The sequence below is a fragment of the Mchenga conophoros genome, linkage group LG9, assembly GCF_057382185.1.
Source record: "Mchenga conophoros isolate Kocher_MC1m ecotype Shallow Benthic linkage group LG9, M_conophoros_male_GT1.1, whole genome shotgun sequence".
Lineage (NCBI taxonomy): Eukaryota > Metazoa > Chordata > Actinopteri > Cichliformes > Cichlidae > Mchenga > Mchenga conophoros.
Genome location: NC_140534.1, coordinates 26746591 through 26764273, shown reverse-complemented (window position 1 = coordinate 26764273; position 17683 = coordinate 26746591). Strand labels below are relative to the sequence as shown.

The 17683-nt window shown below is 38.4% G+C and overlaps 2 protein-coding genes across 4 annotated transcripts; both read left to right on the top strand.

Annotated features, from left to right (window-relative positions):
• The first annotated feature begins 1149 nt into the window (after positions 1-1149).
• On the top strand, positions 1150-5685 carry eloca (elongin C paralog a). Of its 3 annotated transcripts, none has more exons than XM_085287288.1 (4): positions 1150-1267; positions 1752-1778; positions 1921-2064; positions 4914-5685. In XM_085287288.1, the coding sequence occupies exons 2-4, from the start codon at positions 1775-1777 to the stop codon at positions 5102-5104; spliced, it is 339 nt and encodes a 112-aa protein (XP_085143414.1). In that variant the 5' UTR covers positions 1150-1267; positions 1752-1774; the 3' UTR covers positions 5105-5685. The 3 variants fall into 3 exon arrangements, with proteins under 3 accessions (XP_085143414.1, XP_085143415.1, XP_085143416.1); XM_085287289.1 differs by having other exon boundaries at positions 1169-1277; XM_085287290.1 differs by lacking the exon at positions 1150-1267 and adding an exon at positions 1505-1525.
• Positions 5686-6757: 1072 nt separating this feature from the next.
• On the top strand, positions 6758-17676 carry ube2wb (ubiquitin conjugating enzyme E2 Wb). Its single transcript, XM_085287287.1, has 6 exons — positions 6758-6860; positions 7661-7752; positions 10544-10646; positions 14099-14254; positions 14343-14418; positions 14538-17676. The coding sequence occupies exons 1-6, from the start codon at positions 6846-6848 to the stop codon at positions 14549-14551; spliced, it is 456 nt and encodes a 151-aa protein (XP_085143413.1). The 5' UTR covers positions 6758-6845; the 3' UTR covers positions 14552-17676.
• Positions 17677-17683: the final 7 nt, after the last annotated feature.

The following is a 17683-nucleotide window of genomic DNA, read 5'->3' as shown; positions in this document are numbered from 1 at the left end:
TATGTAAGAGAGAGAGAGAGAGAGAGAGAGAGAGAGAGAGAGAGAGAGGGAGGGAGAGAAAGAAAGTCAACAGGCAACAAAGGTGATAGAACCTTCTGGAGCACAAAGCAACAGCATATAATCCTTGCAACAAAAAATAAATATCAGATTTGGTGTTGCCTCTTCGCTGATATCTATGGCAGAACCCAGCACAGCCAATTATAAATAACTGGCTTGGAAAATAGATTCCTTCTCCCACTGGTGAGTGAACTCTGGATCCCTAGATATCAGAATAAGTGGGGAAAAGTATGTCACAGTCCCACAATATTATTTGTAAGGAACATACACTTCATCACTCTTGCATCAAACTGTACAGTTTCCAGGCATGCTCAGTATACTACTCTTAGTGTCCCAGCTCAGATAACTCTGCGTCGATTTGTGAGCCTCAGATTTCAACAGTCATCACTTTTCCTGCATGAAGACCTCCAGGCAGAGAGGTCCAGGCAAAGACACAGTCTGAATCTGAGCGTACGACATCCCATTTGCTGTAATGTTGTCCTTATGTATTCGATATTCTTATGATATTTTGTATTCTTATAATATTTTGTACTGGCTGGACTTCAGAAGATATAAAAGCACAGAGTACATGTCTCCCCCGCCTCTTCTTTCTTGAATCCAGATTTATGGCCCTATAAAATGTCTCTGTCATGTCCAATCAACACCTGCTGTCGCTCGTCACAAACCCAGTGGAAACAGTCGGAGAGGTTAAGCTTGAACACAGGCGCTCTCTATAGGATTAACAAGGCATTAACCCGTAAACCAATTTTAGTCATCTGAGCTCTTGATAAAATAATAATAATAATAATAATAATAATAATAATAATAATAATAATAATAATAATAATAATAATGATAAAATACAATAAAAACCCAGAAAATGTCTTACTTCTTCTGCTTATTTAGCCTTATCTGTTTACCTTAATGTATTATTTCGATATGCTGACTCATATACAATAGCGGACAGTTGAACGCTCATTATCCTGACACGTATTTTGTGATCGTAGAAGACAATATTTTATTTTTTAAAAAGAAAAGGTTTCTAGCCATAGTAATATGAATATTATTATTTATTTATTTTATACACATAACTGGCAAAGAGCCGGGGAGGTTTCTTTTTCGACTCTGCGGAAGAAATTTACTGCGGACGTGTGTTCGCCCATACTGGTTCCGGGTTTCAACATCCTGTTAGCTAACGTTAGCTGAAACACAATCTTCTCTACGCTATAAGGTACATAGTGGTAAGAATCCGTGTATCTTTTCCGTTACGTGATTTTATGTATTGCCGTATGTCAAAGTCAACTATGTGGTTTAAGTTTTACATTGTGAAGAAGCGGTAAAATAAAAAAGCTATATCAATTTTTTGGAAAGGTTTTAGCAGGCTAGCCAGAGTTGACTAACCCTGACGGCTGCTTACACGTATGATAGAGGAATAAATTCACAGCCATTGCTGTGTAATTTAGATATGATGGATGAAGAGGATTTACAGGTGAAGATGTTCATATATCTCTGAAAGGAAGCTAGCTTTGTTTTAACGGGCCTAACTTTACGCGGCGTTTGTGATAAATCATATTCGACGGGATAGCCAGCGTTAACATTTAACAACCTGCAGTTTGACAAACACAGTGGCAACCGTTGTGTAATCTAGCCGATTAAATGTTGAGTTGCAAGTTATGCCCCAAAAAGAGTGATGTTTTAATGTTTTTCCTTTTCAGGATTAAAGAAATCCCGGAACAACATGGGTGAGTGATGGCTAGAAATCCACAATTCCCATTTGTCCACATTAAAGTAGCCACACTGAGGTCTCATTTCTTCGTCCCTCTTCAGTAGCTGTTGTCGTACACCTGTTTAAAATTGTTGGTTGTCATCTCTGTTACTTCACAGATGGTGAAGAGAGAACCTATGGTGGCTGCGAAGGGCCAGATGCCATGTATGTGAAGCTGATCTCGTCAGATGGCCACGAGTTCATTGTGAAACGAGAACATGCCTTGACATCTGGGACTATCAAAGCCATGTTAAGCGGGCCAGGTGAGAATTCAGACAATGACATTGTTATAAAGGAGCAAATTTAACTTTTTAACTTGAATGATTTGTAATCTAATGTTATCATACACACATACATTCATTGGTCATGCTCTCCAGTAATTTTGTTGCACTTTGAAGGTCATGCCAGTTTTTTTTTTCCAGTGGTAGCTTGTTTCTGCCAATCTGCTTAAAAAAAACGAAACTAAAAAAAATTTTGTGTGTGAATTTTGAGGTGTTTTCTTAGTGTTTTGAGTTAGTCTCTGACCAATGCTAACCTGTAGCGCAGCCCCAATTGGATTGCTGTCCACTTTAATCCAGTGTGAGTAGTTATTTGGAATTTGGAACCAAATGTATTTAAACACTGAAGAACATAACGTTTGTTTTGCTGCTGTTTTTACTGGAGGCTTTTTTAAAAAAAAAATCTTTTTGCAATTAAAAAAAACCCCACATATAGAAATCCCATTGTAGTACCTCAACCACATGATCATCATGTGAACTATTATTTGACTAATTTTGTTAGAGGGTGTGTGAGGTTCTGTATAAGATGTGCATAGTGGTGCTTGTAGAAGATGGCGTTATTGCTTTCAGTCAGGTTAATTCTGTTTCTCCAGTTGATGGCACTGTGCTCCCCCTTTGTTAGCAATACTATTAATAGGATTTCATTGGTGCAAATGCCATTATTCATTGCCTCATTTATCCCTGATCAAAAATATCTTTGTAGGTGCATATAATTACAATTAATTGGACAGTTTAATGCTTTTTAAAATTAATTATTGTTATCAATATCCATTATATGGTCTGTTTTCCAATTAACTTGTAAATATTTTTGCCCAACTTTACTTGATTACCTATCCTGCTCTGATCATCATGCAGAATTCTGTTTATTGGCTCCATCTAGGGGTGGGCAATATAAACGATATACGATAGAAACGATATAAATTTGGCCAACGATAGAGATTTTGACTATACCGCTCTACCGCAATAGTGCATGTTGATGATGTCAACATGCGCCTCTTTTGGTCAAAAGCATTGCAGCGGCTACAACCATTATCATCTGCAAATTATGCCGGGCGACAGTAATCGCAAAGAGATGAAGCACTTTTGAAATATGGGGAAAGCCAAAAACTGAGCTTCCACCACTTCCATACCATTGATTCATTAATGTTGAATTCTCTGGCAGCTGTTTTATTCCCATGTTGTTGCAGTATATTAATAACTAACCTCGTATTGTGGATGAATTATCTGAGTTGTTCTCCTGACTGAAGTTTGGCCCGTGTATAGCATCCTGCCTTGCGATTGCATGTGTCCCTAACCACCAGAATCCCTCACGTTAACTTTCATCGAGTGGAAAAAAGTTGGTGTTCATCCTCCAGTTTCACTGTGCTAATGTTATGCTAACATAGCTGTGTCGCTAGCGATCACGTAGCACAACATTATATAACATTATATTCAAAAATCTCTCAGTCAGAACATGTTTAGGTGGAAACTAGTGAGCTAACTTCCTGCTAACTTCTAGCTCCATTAAATTTAAATAAATTCTGTTTTTATTGATGCCTGGATGTTAAACTTAATTGTTGCACCTGGTAAAGCAGCAACGCTGATCATTTTATTGAAGATGAATGAATTTTGACAGTTTTTAACTCTCAGTGTTCGTTTGACTTTGGGATCTGAAGCGGACGGAGATTTGGACCCAGATAATCTGCAAGGCTCCTGACTACAGCAGACCTAATGCTCTGACAGTCCATCAAGCAGTGTGGCTTCGTAGCTTACCAAAGTTGTACTAAAGCATTTTTTGACAGATTTCTGCACGCTGTGTATTACATAAAATCGGTTCGAGGTCAGTAAACACAACCAGAATTCATACATAAGGCGCACTCTCGATTTTTGAGAAAATTAAAGGATTTTTAGGGTGGAAAATACGTTATACAGAAAAAAAAAAAGAATATATCGCAGTATATATCGTTACCGCACATGGTTCAAATTATACTGCGATATGGATTTTAGGTCATATCGCCCAGCCCTATTCCCTACCTCCTGATTTAAGAAATATCTCTTCCTTCTCTCTCTTTAAGTCCCAACTTAAAACTCACTTGTTCAAAATAGCTTAACCCACATAACCTCTCCACTCTGCTATTTTAAATTTATTTATGTCTTGTGCTTTTATGATTGTGTAAACTACTTGCTTTTATGTTGCTTTTTATTCTACTGTGTACAGTGACCTTGAGTGTTTTAAAAGGCGCTTTCAAATAAAATGTAGTAATATTATTATTATTATTATTATTATTATTATTACTACTACTACTACTTGGGCCAGCACACTGGGAAGCTTTCAGAATACTTTTTTGGTTAATAAGGTGTTTTTAGGTGTTATGCTCAGTGCAAGACTTAAATTTATGTTGAAGCTCTTTACTTGACACTGTAGGCTGATGTGCACCTTAACAGAAAAGTAACTACAGTGGCATAGACATGAACCACTGTGATAGGGCTGTTTGGTAGCAGTATCCGGTGTAAACACATTAGCAGGATAATACCTCAGTAATTGTATCTAGCTTGTTCATTATGCTATTCCAGTAGCATCAGTGCAAAGACATGCTGTTTTTCTTTTTTTCATAAGTCTAGCAATATGTTTATAGATTCAGTTGGCTCCGATATCGTTTCTCCTTTCACAGTTTCTGTAAAAGTAACTGTTTAGTTCCAGATTCATCAAATCCATGACCAATATTAAGAGTTTTGCTCACGATGGCAGAGCAATGGCAGAAATTCAACACAGCCCTATAAATTAAGCTTACATCATTGAGGAAATCCCTGTATATGTTCTTTTAATGTATGAACATGATATTGTCTATCTGCAGGACAATTTGCTGAGAATGAAACCAACGAAGTGAATTTCAGAGAGATTCCATCTCACGTCCTCTCCAAGGTCTGCATGTATTTCACCTACAAGGTCCGTTACACCAACAGCTCCACAGAAATACCCGAATTCCCCATCGCGCCGGAGATCGCACTGGAACTACTCATGGCTGCTAACTTTTTGGATTGCTAAAGTTGCAAAGATAATGGAAAGAAAGCTTAAAACATTTTTAGTTGTTTTTTTTTCTTCTTTTTTTGAGTATTTAACTTGTTTTGCTATTCACTTCATATGAAAAATAATCCTTTTTCTGTGGTTTGCTGTTGTTTCATTAGTATTAAAAGATGACATTTTAACATGTTAAATGGATATAGCAGAATGTGACAAATGTGGCCCCCCCCCCCCCCAGAAATCTCTCCACCACACCATCTTAATAAAGACGTATTTGGTGAGCACTTTGTTTCCAGTCTTTGGTACCTTGTGCCTCATGAAATGAAGTACCATCTCCACAATGAATATGCTTCCTATTTTTATTCTTTTTTTGAAGTTTAAAAAAAAGATATTTGAGATAAAGGCAACAGTGGGGATGTTGTATACACTAAAACAGATAATTCAGTGTTTTGTTTTGCTTTTTCACATCAGTAGTTGGAGATCTACTAAAAGGGTTTAGTCTTTATACGGATCAGATAAGGATGTTTGGAAAATGAATGAACCTCAGATGTCTAATTTAATTAGCATGGCAATGCTGAAATAAAAATGTGTATTGAATCTGAAAATACTGCTTTTTTTTTTTTTTTTTTACACTATCGTAGGAGAACTGCAGTAACTGCTGTGGTTTAAACACTCTTAACATACTTATCAAATAACTGAAAGGACTCACTGTGTGCTCGTACTGCTCCAGCGTGACACTGATTCATCAAGAAGTGAATTTATGACTGTAGGATAAAACAATTGGTACAGACTCCTTAAAGTCCCATAAAGTGGTATGACATAAGGGCTTTGTGTTGCATGTTATAGAAGAAATTTCCGTGTTCATAAAACAGTCAGTGATCACTTAAACTACATAAAAATGTAAAGCTGATAGATGTGATCTTATTATTCTGAATAAACATTGCCTTGCACATTCAAGTTTCAGAAATTTACGTTGCCTGTGTCCATACATTTGACTGGTGCCTATATGGAGTGCTTACCAGCCATGCCATGTGATGCACCCAACTATTAATTCCCATGGTGAGGCGAGAGCTTATATCACATCTGATGCAACTCTGGCTACCAAGAGACATTTTCTCTGTAGGAAACATTAGGAGGTTAGATCAAATTGCAGTTCAAGTGGATGAAATGTTCAAAAATTTTGCTTACACAGATAAATGAATATGCTTCCTGTGCTTAAGCCACTGACACCTAAAAAAAAATGACAGTAAGATAACATAACGAGCTAAAGCAGCTCAAATAATGATAATCATCATCAGGAAAACGAAAAATGTAATTAAATACTCTGATGATCACAGGAAGTCTGTTCTTTGAAGCATTTTGTCATGATGAGTCATTACTCTCACACTTAGAGGTTGTAGAAACCAATGTTATTCTCATTTTTAGGCACGGTTACTCCACCCGAGCGTCTGATCATGTTATACCTCAAAGGTAGGAAGTTTCTGTCTTTTAATAACTAAAATACATCCTTTAGCAAAGGTCACTGGAGGTGCCCGAAGTCCCCCATATTTAAAGAATATTTAAAAATATTATGTTGTCTTTATCGCTGGTGAAATGCTGTGATAAATCTGCTAAATGTTACGGACATCTTGGCGGTGACGGTGGCGCGCACACACACACGTTCGTGTGGATTTGTTTTCTGCTGTCAAAACAACTTAAATCACGTGACCGCCTGACGTACGTTTCTACACTCTGCGCTGAGGCAGGAGGAGGGGGGGTTTCCATCATGGCGTCGATGCAGGTAAGAACACAATTGACAGCGATCGCTTATTTTGTGATTTTTACCGGACCTCCCGACTATTTTTTTCCTGGCACTTTATCGACCACTTCATTTACCTACGCGTATTTGCCCAAAGTGGTGGTGACGTTACTGTAAAATCGATTACATTTATCCTCAACTGTTCAGGTTTAGCGGCTGCTCTTTGCTAGCAATACAACTAGCCCATCATCATCATCCACAGCAAGTCAAGGCTAGTAGAAGCTAGCTTCCTGGAACTGTATGTCGATGACTTGGCCCGTGTGTAGGTTCTTCTCAGAAAGGCGTGATAATTCAAGGATTTGAGGTGGATAAATTTCCGATGTTTCCCGTAAATGTTGGCGGTTATGTGGCCGGGCTCTCACCACAGTGAGCTAAGCAGACGGTGCGCAGATCGAACAGTTGCAGTTTCCTCCTGAACAGCTGAACAGGTGCATCACTTTCACAGAAACTGCGTTGTTCAGTTGACTGGCTGTTAACGTCTAAATAAATCAAACCCGTAAAGCAAATTTCATACATTTTTTAAAACACTTACCTCTTTGAAATCGTTTTGTTTGGGTCACGTTTAACTACTAATAAACATAATAAACGGTAACCCCTCATTGGAATATCATTGATGTATCAGTGTTTTTCCGGGTATGGGCCTCTTAATAAAATTGATGAACACATGTGCTAAATTTCTCAGCCACTACTCTGTTTGATTTTACTTGACTTGATCCAGTATTTCAACTTTTTATTTATTTATTTTTTGGGGGGTATAAACCCAATCATGTTTTCTCCCACAGAAAAGGCTACAAAAGGAATTATTAGCCTTGCAAAACGATCCACCCCCAGGAATGACGCTCAATGAAAAAAGTGTACAGAACACCATTACACAGTAAGTCCTTCTTTCTCTCTCTCTCTCTCTCTCTCTTTTTTTTTAATTTCTTGTGACTCATTTGTTTCAGAGTGGCAGCACTTCTGGGTTTTTATCACCGATATGCCTCTCGTGTTTGCTCAAATACCATGTGGCTTTGTGAAATGCCAGGTTTCATTCCTTTAAACGGGTAGCGTGGCAAGCATGCTGCATGCCATACAGGTAGCTGCGGCTGGAGGTGAGACACCACAGCCTCAGCAGTGTGTAGTGGTGAGGAATTGGGGTCATTCCAGCAACTGGCAGCCACAGGCCCTTCGTAGAGTGTCTCTAATGCACAGTGTCACTATTCATCCTTATAAAATATTTAATGGCTGGCATGCAGGAGTTGGGCTAGAAACAGAGGTTGCTTGGCTGACCTTTCTGTCTGGTTGTCGTGATGTATCCCCTTAAACCCCATGACTACTGTTGCCAGGAAATATGACTTGAATTGTAGTCTTTAAATGGATTTGAGACTAGTTTCTAAGCTGAAGCATGGACTTGTTAAGTTACTAACTTTTCGAGTTGTGTGGCATGGTTTCTGGCCTCCAATGCCGTCTGAAAGAGAGGGTGCACATTGGAGTGTTTGTCACTGGTCAGTTATGGTGGCATCTTCCTCATTAGATAACAGTCACCTGGTCTAACAAATGCCTTGCATGACTGCCAAGTCTCCTAACCAGTCCTGCTGGCTTGTGATCCTTGTATATAATTTCTCTGACAAGGCATGTGTAGGTGTGTCTTTTTTTTTTTTTTTTAAACGCTCTGCTCTGATGTCACAAGGTGTCTTTATGCTACTTTCTGTTGTCACGATTGACTGTGGTCATGAAATGTCTTTATTATCCTGACTGGAGTATGACATACTCTTGTTGTGCTTGGCATAGAAGCACACAAGCTGGTATGTTACCGCAATAAAGGGTCAGTGTGTTTTCAGCTTTGCACCTTTTGTTTATATAGTACACTTTGTACTGTAACGAGCAACACTGAGAGTCAATGGTTTTGTTTTGTTTTTTAAGTGTATTGTGTGCTGGTGCTATATTGGTTAGCTTGATGGTGTAATGAGTCACTTAATGTAAACAGGGAAACTGCTGCTTAAAGGCACTGTTGGGCCTCTCAGGTGTACTCATTTGTCCTTGTCCCTACACTTTCACTAAATGTCTCAGTGTTATTTTTGTTGACTGGATCATATAATCACCAGGCTATAGGGAATTTGAGCACATTGAGCGTGATGTCCTTGAAGTCCCTGACTGTTTTCGGCATGAGTTGGTAGCACAATCAGGCCTCGCTCTGAACTTCTTGAAGGAAAAGTGGAGCTTCGTTTAGACACTGTGACTGACCCTTTCCAAGGGCAACGTTTTAAGGAGAACAGACTTTTTATGTAGGTTTAAATGATCATGTGTGCCAGTCTAGATTTGAATGAGGCATGAGGCTATAAACCTGGATAACAGCCACAAGACTCTGGTGTCCTGTCTGCACTGCTTGCATGGGAAAAAATAGGGCAGAGATTGTGATGCTTTTTTCTTCTAAGGATTCTACTATGAGCCCCACAACTGTTCTGCACTCAATTTGTTTTTGCCACCAGTGAAGCTACATTCAGCAGTCTTGAGGTGTGTGTGTGTGTGTGTGTAAAGAGTGTGCGGTGCAGGTAGGCTGTCTTTCATCCCAGAGGCACAAGGCTCTGTATTTGCAATCATCTGAGCAGGATTGAATTGCTAGCAGCTCAGTCAGCAGAGTTCTGTAGCCTGGCCACCGAAGCGAAAATAGATTTTGTCCAGTAGATCAATAGAATATCACATTATTACTAAAGCACTATCATAACCCAGATGAATATTGAATGTCACTGAAATGAGTCAGACTGAAAGCTTTTGATTACACACACTTACTGGAGAACCGGCAGCTCACATTGTGTATGATTTATTATTATTTTTTTAATGATAATTACATGTGGTTCTGTACTTGTCTCTAGCTAATCTGCTGCCAAATTATAAAACGGCACATTATTAACAGAAATAATGTCGAAGCTGTCATTGTTTCCCACCTACTCCAGAATTGTAAGATTGAACACAGAGCACATTATCACTCATAAACCAAATTTTGCTTTTATAGAAATGCCATTTTCTCCCAAAGCACTGAAGGTTTATGTTCACTGTCAAGTACACTACGTATGAGGAAAAAGGAAAAAGCCTGAGTAGTTTATCCTGTCAAAAATTTGCAAGATCTTTACTCCAATCCCCCAAAACCACAAATCAACTGATTCTTGCAATTTGGATTTACACACAGGGTGTGTGAGGGTCGCAAAAGTAATTGGTGCACCTCATTCAAACTGTGCTGTTTTTATCTGTATAGGCCCAGGGTCCCTTAAAGGCGCAGGTTCTTCTGCTAATATGGTGAATCGAGGGTAAATTTGCTCATTTCCTCCATGCAAATTGTGGGCAACCTCGCAGGGCTTTGTGGTTCCTTGTGGTTTCCTCTTTCCTCTGATTTGTGTAAATCTCTAAAAATGTGTTTTGTTTTTTTGTGCAAGTTAATGAAATTTTAACTTTTACATTATTGTAAGTTGTAATTTAAGAGAGTTAATGTTGAAATTTAATGGATCTCCCTCCACCAACTCCATAAATTTAAAAGAAAATGGCCTTTTTTCATATTTACATCACTCTGATTTGTAGTCAGAGACTACTAGACCCTGATTATCTCAAGGTGATCTGTGTTATTTTATGTAATTTTTTTTTTTTTTGTTTGACATACTTTAATATTGTGCTTTTATTTTTTAATTTTTTAGGTGGATTGTAGATATGGAGGGAGCACCTGGCACACTGTATGAAGGAGAGAAATTTCAGCTGCTTTTCAAATTTAGTAGTCGATATCCTTTTGATTCACCTCAGGTAAGCTCAGCAGTCATTATTGTTTGTGCGTAGGTGTGTGGGTAAATGTTAAACATTTTAAAGCACTTTGTCTGAAGCTATCTATAAGTTCACTTTATTAACCATCTTGTCTTATGGATCTGTTTTGTCTGCACTGTGGGTGCAGGAGATGCAGATGAACAAAGGATACCGTTTGCTACTCTGATCGAATGTCCCACATCCATTCCTAGCTTGATATCAAAGATTGATATTCCTGAGTTCATGGTCCACAGTGGTGTTCCGATTGAAATAAACTCAAAAACTGAAGAGCTGTAGAAACAGTCTTTTATATTCATCGGCTAGATACCTGCTGTAATCTCATGAAACATCTTGGCTCTATGGTCATTAGTGCAATGAATCTTGGCTTGGAATCACTGAGAGACAGCATTGCAGAAGTCTCACTGAAGCCATGTTTGATGGGATTAGTTTGACTCAACAGTCTTGTTTCACTGATTAGGAGCCTGCCCGTCTAAAAATAGGTAGAGAAAATTAGATAAATTGAGCTACTTAGCTGTTACCCTCTCAAATAGGAAGGACACACTATCAGATTTATCCACTGTTGAAGTCCTCTCCTGGGGCCTCGGAGGAACTTCTCTTTCACCTTATATCCTATTATTGTCGTGGAAAAGAAAACAAAGTCTGATCAAAATCACTTGACAATTTTTGCATAACAGCTTCAGTTTCTGTTGAGCCTTTTCACAGCTACATGCGCACAGGAGAAACTCCAGATTTCCTACCAGAACTTTAACCCTGTGCAGCATCTTCTAAAACAAAGATGTCAAATTTTAAACAGTGTTGTGTAATCTTACAGTTTAGATTGTTACAATTGTATAAGGGCTTTTTATTTTTTCATTTACTCATTTTTTGACATGTTTTAGCCATCCAAGCTCTGCACATCACTCCACCAGTCATTTGAACATTCTGTGTCATTCACATGGGGAAAATAGAAGCTTTGCAATTAAAACTAATCATCATTAGATTGAAATGTGGAATCAGAGTATTCTCTAGAATTTTTTATTTTATTTTTAATGCTTACAAAATTTTTAAGATTAGAATCAGTCTCCAATAATAACTTCAGCTTTAAATAAGACAGAATTGGAAAACTTTGGGCTCGACCTAAAATGTCACATCTGTTTTTTGGCCTTCAGACTTTGCTTTCGTCAAAGAACCGTTGCAGACATCGTTGTTTCAAATTTGTTGAGGTAATCTAATGGGTATGGTTGAGATCTGGTGACTGCAGTAACGTCTCCATTAAAGACAGACCCCGAGCTGACCAGTTCTATAAAGAGTTCTTGTGTACTTCGGAGCTGTTCTTTAGATCACTGTCCTGCGTGCGGTCCAGTCATGCCGCTTCCAGCAGATTACAGCATGGCATTTCCAAATAGAGGGTCACCCTTCTTTATTCGACATCTCGTTTTTAATCTTATATAAATCTTTTCCTTTACCCACTACAAAACGAACCATCTCAATTTTTGTTGGAAACACTTTAAAGGTGGAATTGTTTGATCTTACCACCATTTTCCAGCCTTTCTCAGTCAAATGCATGCAGCGTTTAGCAGTCTTGGCTTTCTTTTATTGGTTAGTCTCAGATTTGGCCTTTTCCATTGAAGCTCTGCCTAGTGTCATTAAAATCACCTCTTCACTGTCACATTGAGATGGGTATTGTGTTCACTGGAGCTGCATACCTTTTTTTTCCTGTTCTGGTTAGAGCCACTTTGCTGACAGAATGGTACGCACACTAGTATGAAATTTCCTCTGTGTGTTTTTTCCTCATTGAACTTGAACCCACAAAGGCTGATGTTCCAGACACTGAAAAGTGCTGAAAAGTTGCTGCTTCTTCACAGAAATGTTCAGTTGTGGTAAAAATGATTGAGAGTTTAATAAAAAAGCTTTCAATTTTTATTTTTTTTTGTTTTTTTTTGGGGTGATTCTGATTTCTGAGCAGTTGTGCGCATGCAAATTAGAGGCCCACCTTATGAAACAAAACAGAGGCTACTTCTGTTTTTCTTTTTCTAAAGTTAGAAATATTGAAACTTGTGGTGAGCACAGATTCAGCACTAGAACAAGGCACAGCATGGACCCGAGACTAGATATCTTAGTGAAATAGAAGATTTAGGTTACCTAAAGACGCTGTTGGCTTGGTGTGATTTGGAGGTTTGAGTAAATATTTTAAGAGATTTTTTTTTTTTTTTTTTTTGGTCTTTATCTTTAGACTATAAAGCTAGCTGTGCTTTCTAGTCATATCAGTCACCTCCCTCCCCCTCATGATGTGGAGCCTGCACTCTCCCGTGAGGCCCGGTCTGGTGCCAGACTGACTCAACCCTTCATTACCCTTTTTACCCGCTCCCCCTTCTCTCTGCTTTAGCACTTCTGACTCTAGCTTTTTGCTTCTCACACTTCCCATATCTTCCTGCTTGGCCCTCACTCTTGTGCCTTTTTCAAAGTCAAATGTAGCCCAGTGCTTTTTATAGAACGTGTCTACTTTTTTATAAAACATGCTGTATCTCCTCTCTAGCTCTCCCTACGCTGTTCGCTTTTCCTCTCTCTCCCACCGTGTCCTGGCCCCTCTGTCCTAATCCGAGAGCCTCATATCCCTGTAGAGCAGTGGTGTCAATCATAAGGCCTGGGGGCCAGAATCAGCCCGACAAAGCCTTCAGTCCGACCAACTGGACAGTTTAGTAAGATGTGAAAGAAGGCATAAGTTTTTTAGTCTTACAGTTTTTCCTACTGATACGACTTCCCCTGTGCTCTATTATCCAAGTAAGGAAATCCCAGAAAGCTGATGCTGTTTATCTGGACATTGTGTTTTCAGTGGGGGAAACATCTCATTACTTTTTAAGAAGTCACTTGGATAAGTGAAAAAACGTTTCTCCCACTGAAAACTGGACATCCAGATGAACAGAATCAGCTTTGTGGACGTAAACGACAAGGTTTTGGTTTTTCTTCCATTAAAATATCTGAGATTAAATCCATAATTAAGCATCTTTACATCGACAGAAGTCAAATCGGTGTATTTATATAGCACATTTTAAACAACGTCTGTTGACCAAAGTGCTGTACAAGGTATACAAAATATATCCACTATGTAAAACGGTCACTAAATCAGCAATAAAGAATGGGAGAGCTTCACTGGTCCAGCTCGCTACATGTGGCCCACAAAGTAAAATGAGTTTGCTATCCCTGCAGTAGTGGGTTAACCCTGCAGCAAGTCTAATTATTTTGCTGTCATTAATTGACGGGAATGAATGTTTTAGCTTTCTCCAAAGTTCATCCCCGAGCTGGCTCTTTGACCACACACGTAACCCCCAACCACCCCAAAGTTGTTTTTTATGCGTCTTCTTTCTTTAGGATCTTAAAGCTCGCCAGCCTCGTGGGATTTTTATTTGTACATATTCAGTTGCGTTGATGTGGTCTGCTTTGCTTTCATTGTGCAGGTAATGTTCACAGGAGAGAATATACCTGTCCACCCGCATGTGTATAGCAACGGTCACATCTGTCTATCTATCCTAACGGAAGACTGGTCGCCAGCGCTCTCGGTGCAATCAGTTTGTCTTAGCATTATCAGCATGTTGTCAAGCTGCAAAGAAAAGGTAAGTGTGCGACACCCGGTGTGGGCGGTAGCGGTTTGTGGGCACGTGTTAAATGTTAAATCTAATTGCTGCTTTTTGTTTTCTGCAGAGACGACCGCCCGATAACTCATTTTATGTAAGAACATGTAACAAAAACCCAAAGAAAACAAAATGGTGGTATCACGGTGAGTTTAAAAAAAGAAAAAGGTCTTATTTGTTTTCAGCACTTCCTGAACGTGAAACTTTTTTTTGTCTGTTTCCTGTTGTAATTCTAATCTTCATGCTGTCTTGTTTGCCTTCACAGATGATACATGCTAATGTACAAACTTTGTATTAATGGTAGAAGAGAGAAGTCCTACTGACCTACGTAAAGCACTTTTTAATCATTCAGTCTTTGAACTCTGACCTTTGACTGGAACAATGGACACCATGCGCTGGAGGCTCTTGGCTGCATGTTTTAGTCTGTTGTAAAATAGAAAATAACGGAACGTTTAGCTGCACCCAAGATGGAACTTCTTCCTTTTTTGTGTGTGTTTTTGTTTTGTTTTTGTTTTTTGTTTTTTTCCCGTTTTTTGGGGGGAGGGCAAAAAGGTCACAATGCAGCGAGCAAGTAAGGCAGACTTGTACTGATACTTATAATTCCTCTTTTAAGATTATTATTGTTACTTTTTTTGTTTGTGTGTGGCTGCATTTTAAGGTCCTTGTGTTGTGCAATAATAACCGGTGGATGCATGCTGGGGCCTACAAAGAGAGATCTAAATCTAACAGTCTTCTGGAAGGGATTTGACCATCAAAACCCCAAGAAAATGCTTCATCTGTTTTTATTATTATTAGTAGTAGTACTACATGCACTGTGATGGTATCTAGTTTAAAAAGGCACTATTACGTTATTCCCAACTTGCAGGTGTACTGTAAGCAGTCCTCGATGCTTATCAGGTTCAAGGGTTTTAGTTTTTTAACCACTGTATCGACAGCACACGCGCTCTTCTTCATCTTCCAACTCTTAAGACCTGGTTGCAGTTCTTCCTACCATCGGACTGAAATTTGGTACACACGGGAATAGCACAGGCGTGACGGTAGATCCAGGAGTCATCCAGTGACCTCGGCGTTTGTCTCCTCATAAAGCTGGGCTGAACTTTTCTGGTCCAGCCTTTTAAGACGTGCATCAGCCTCTCTTCCATTCAAAGAATGTCATCGCATGATCCATTTGTATTTGTATGATATATATTTTTATTATTATTTCATGCTTTAATCTTCTGAAATGTTTGAATTTTTTGTTTGTTTGTTTTTTTTTTTGGCATTTTGTTTTCCCAACTAGTTGATACTTTGAAAAGGGGGTGCTTTTGACGGGTCAGTATGTTTTTGAATTTTTTTTTATTTTTTTTTTGTTATTTAAATCTTCATTTTTATCTCTAGAATGACAAAGTCTTTCTAGAATGTATGAAGACAATACTTTTTTTTTTTTTTTTTTCCTTCTCTCTCTCTCTTCCCCCTGGTCAGAGTTTTGGCTCAGGTACTTTTTCAATAAAGAGATCGCCTCTAAAAAGACACCTATCAGAGATTTTGAATTTAACTATATTTTCACCAAAAGAGACTGTTATGTTGTAAACTTGTAACATGTCTGAAACTATTCTGTACATACATGCGTCTTTAAATTGTTAGATGATGTGCAAGAACTTGGCAAAGGATGCATTAACTTTATAGCAGAATGATGATAGGAGTGCTTTATTTCATTGGAACTTTGCATCTTTTGCCAATTAGGTTGTGTACGGTCAGCAACAAACATGTAAAGCTGGTTTTGGAAAAAAGGAAAAAAAAAAAAGGTAGTTTTACAGTAGGGGTGCATGCAGTTTCAAACCCTACTTTTTCTTATTGGCATCTAACATTGTGGCAACTTTTAGTCGTTCCATAACTGAGGTCACGGTTTATAGGATGGATGCTAACAGTGCTCACCTCCAGAGGCTGTGCTCATTTCAAAGTGTAATCACTCCATTCCTAAAGACATGTTTATCGCCATCCAGTCAGAGATACTTGAATTTTTTCCATCTTGAGTTGTTTGTATCTACTACTTTTTTTTTTTTCTTTCTTTCTTTCTTTTTTCCCTTTTCCAGGGTCTAGCTGAGTTTCTTGAATGAACATGCGTGAATGTGACGATGCTCTATTCTGTAGAGGAGATTACCACAGCACACGGCTATCTGAAGATTTAAAAACAAAAAACTATATTGATAATTTAAGGACATCTATTTAACCAAATTTTTTTTTTTATTAGTTTCATTGTATAAGGTCGTATCTGCTATCACTGCTTCGAGAATAAGACTGACTGAAACACTGATTGTGTAAATGTAGTCACAGCAGCATCAGTGCACAGAGACGCCTAAAGGATCAATAAAGGCTTGTTTTGTCTTTTTAAACATGCTTGTGGTTATGTTACAGGGTTTGGCTGTTCTTTTTTTGTTTTGTTTTTCCCCCTTAGGTTACTTTTTTTTTTTTTTTAAATGTGGTTTGAACTCTTAGCTTGCAAGTTGTTGTGAGTGGTCAACACTAATAAGGGTGTGTTATTTATATTTGAAATTTTGTTCTGGGATGTGCAAGCTCCATGTAATAGGTGCCTGTTCATTTTCATAATCGATAATAAAAACAAAGATTCACTTTTATTCAACCTCAGTCTGAACAGTATGGGTTTTTTTTTCTTCTCCTTTTTAAATAGCTTGCAAAAGACTGAGTAGTCCTGCTCTGAAGGCAGAAGGATGATGACCAAATTGAGAAAGAAGATAAATGTGTGACAGTGACACATTACATAAACTGCATATTTCAGAAGCATGTAATTCCATCTGTCTGTAAAAAGTGAATGGCACAGATCTCAGGCGTGCCTGTGGAATTGCACTAGGTTTGTGAAACATGTGCAAAGATAAAGATGTAGTGTGGCAGGAATACTGATGATCTGACGGTTTTGAAAGCAATGGAGCTTTCATTTGAAGCTTGTTTTGTTTTTTGTTTTGTTTTTTTTAACTGGTCCGTTATGGTGTGAGAAATTATTTCAGCCAAAAACAAAGGGGGAAAGGGTAATTTCAGATTGTACAATAGATATACATGCGTTTGGCCAAGTAAAATTACAATCTGTTATCAAGTTACTTCACTTATTTTGGTTGAATTATGTTTTTTATACTGCTCTATTTGTTGTTGGATATTTTTCTGTCTACAATAACACAGGGAGAAGTGGTTTAGTGACGCCCTCTATTGGAGACGCTTTAGCTGTCAAATCTGGGGATTAGCAGTTCGTGATATTTTCCCTTTATGGTTATCTATTCCTTGTTAAATATAAAGTGTATGTAGGTTACCCACCCACCCCTAGCCATCTTTTCTTTTTCTTTTTTTAAATTTCTCGTCTTAGTACAATACCACTGCCCCAGCGTGGACTTTTCCAAATAAAGCTTGATGCAGAATTCTGAC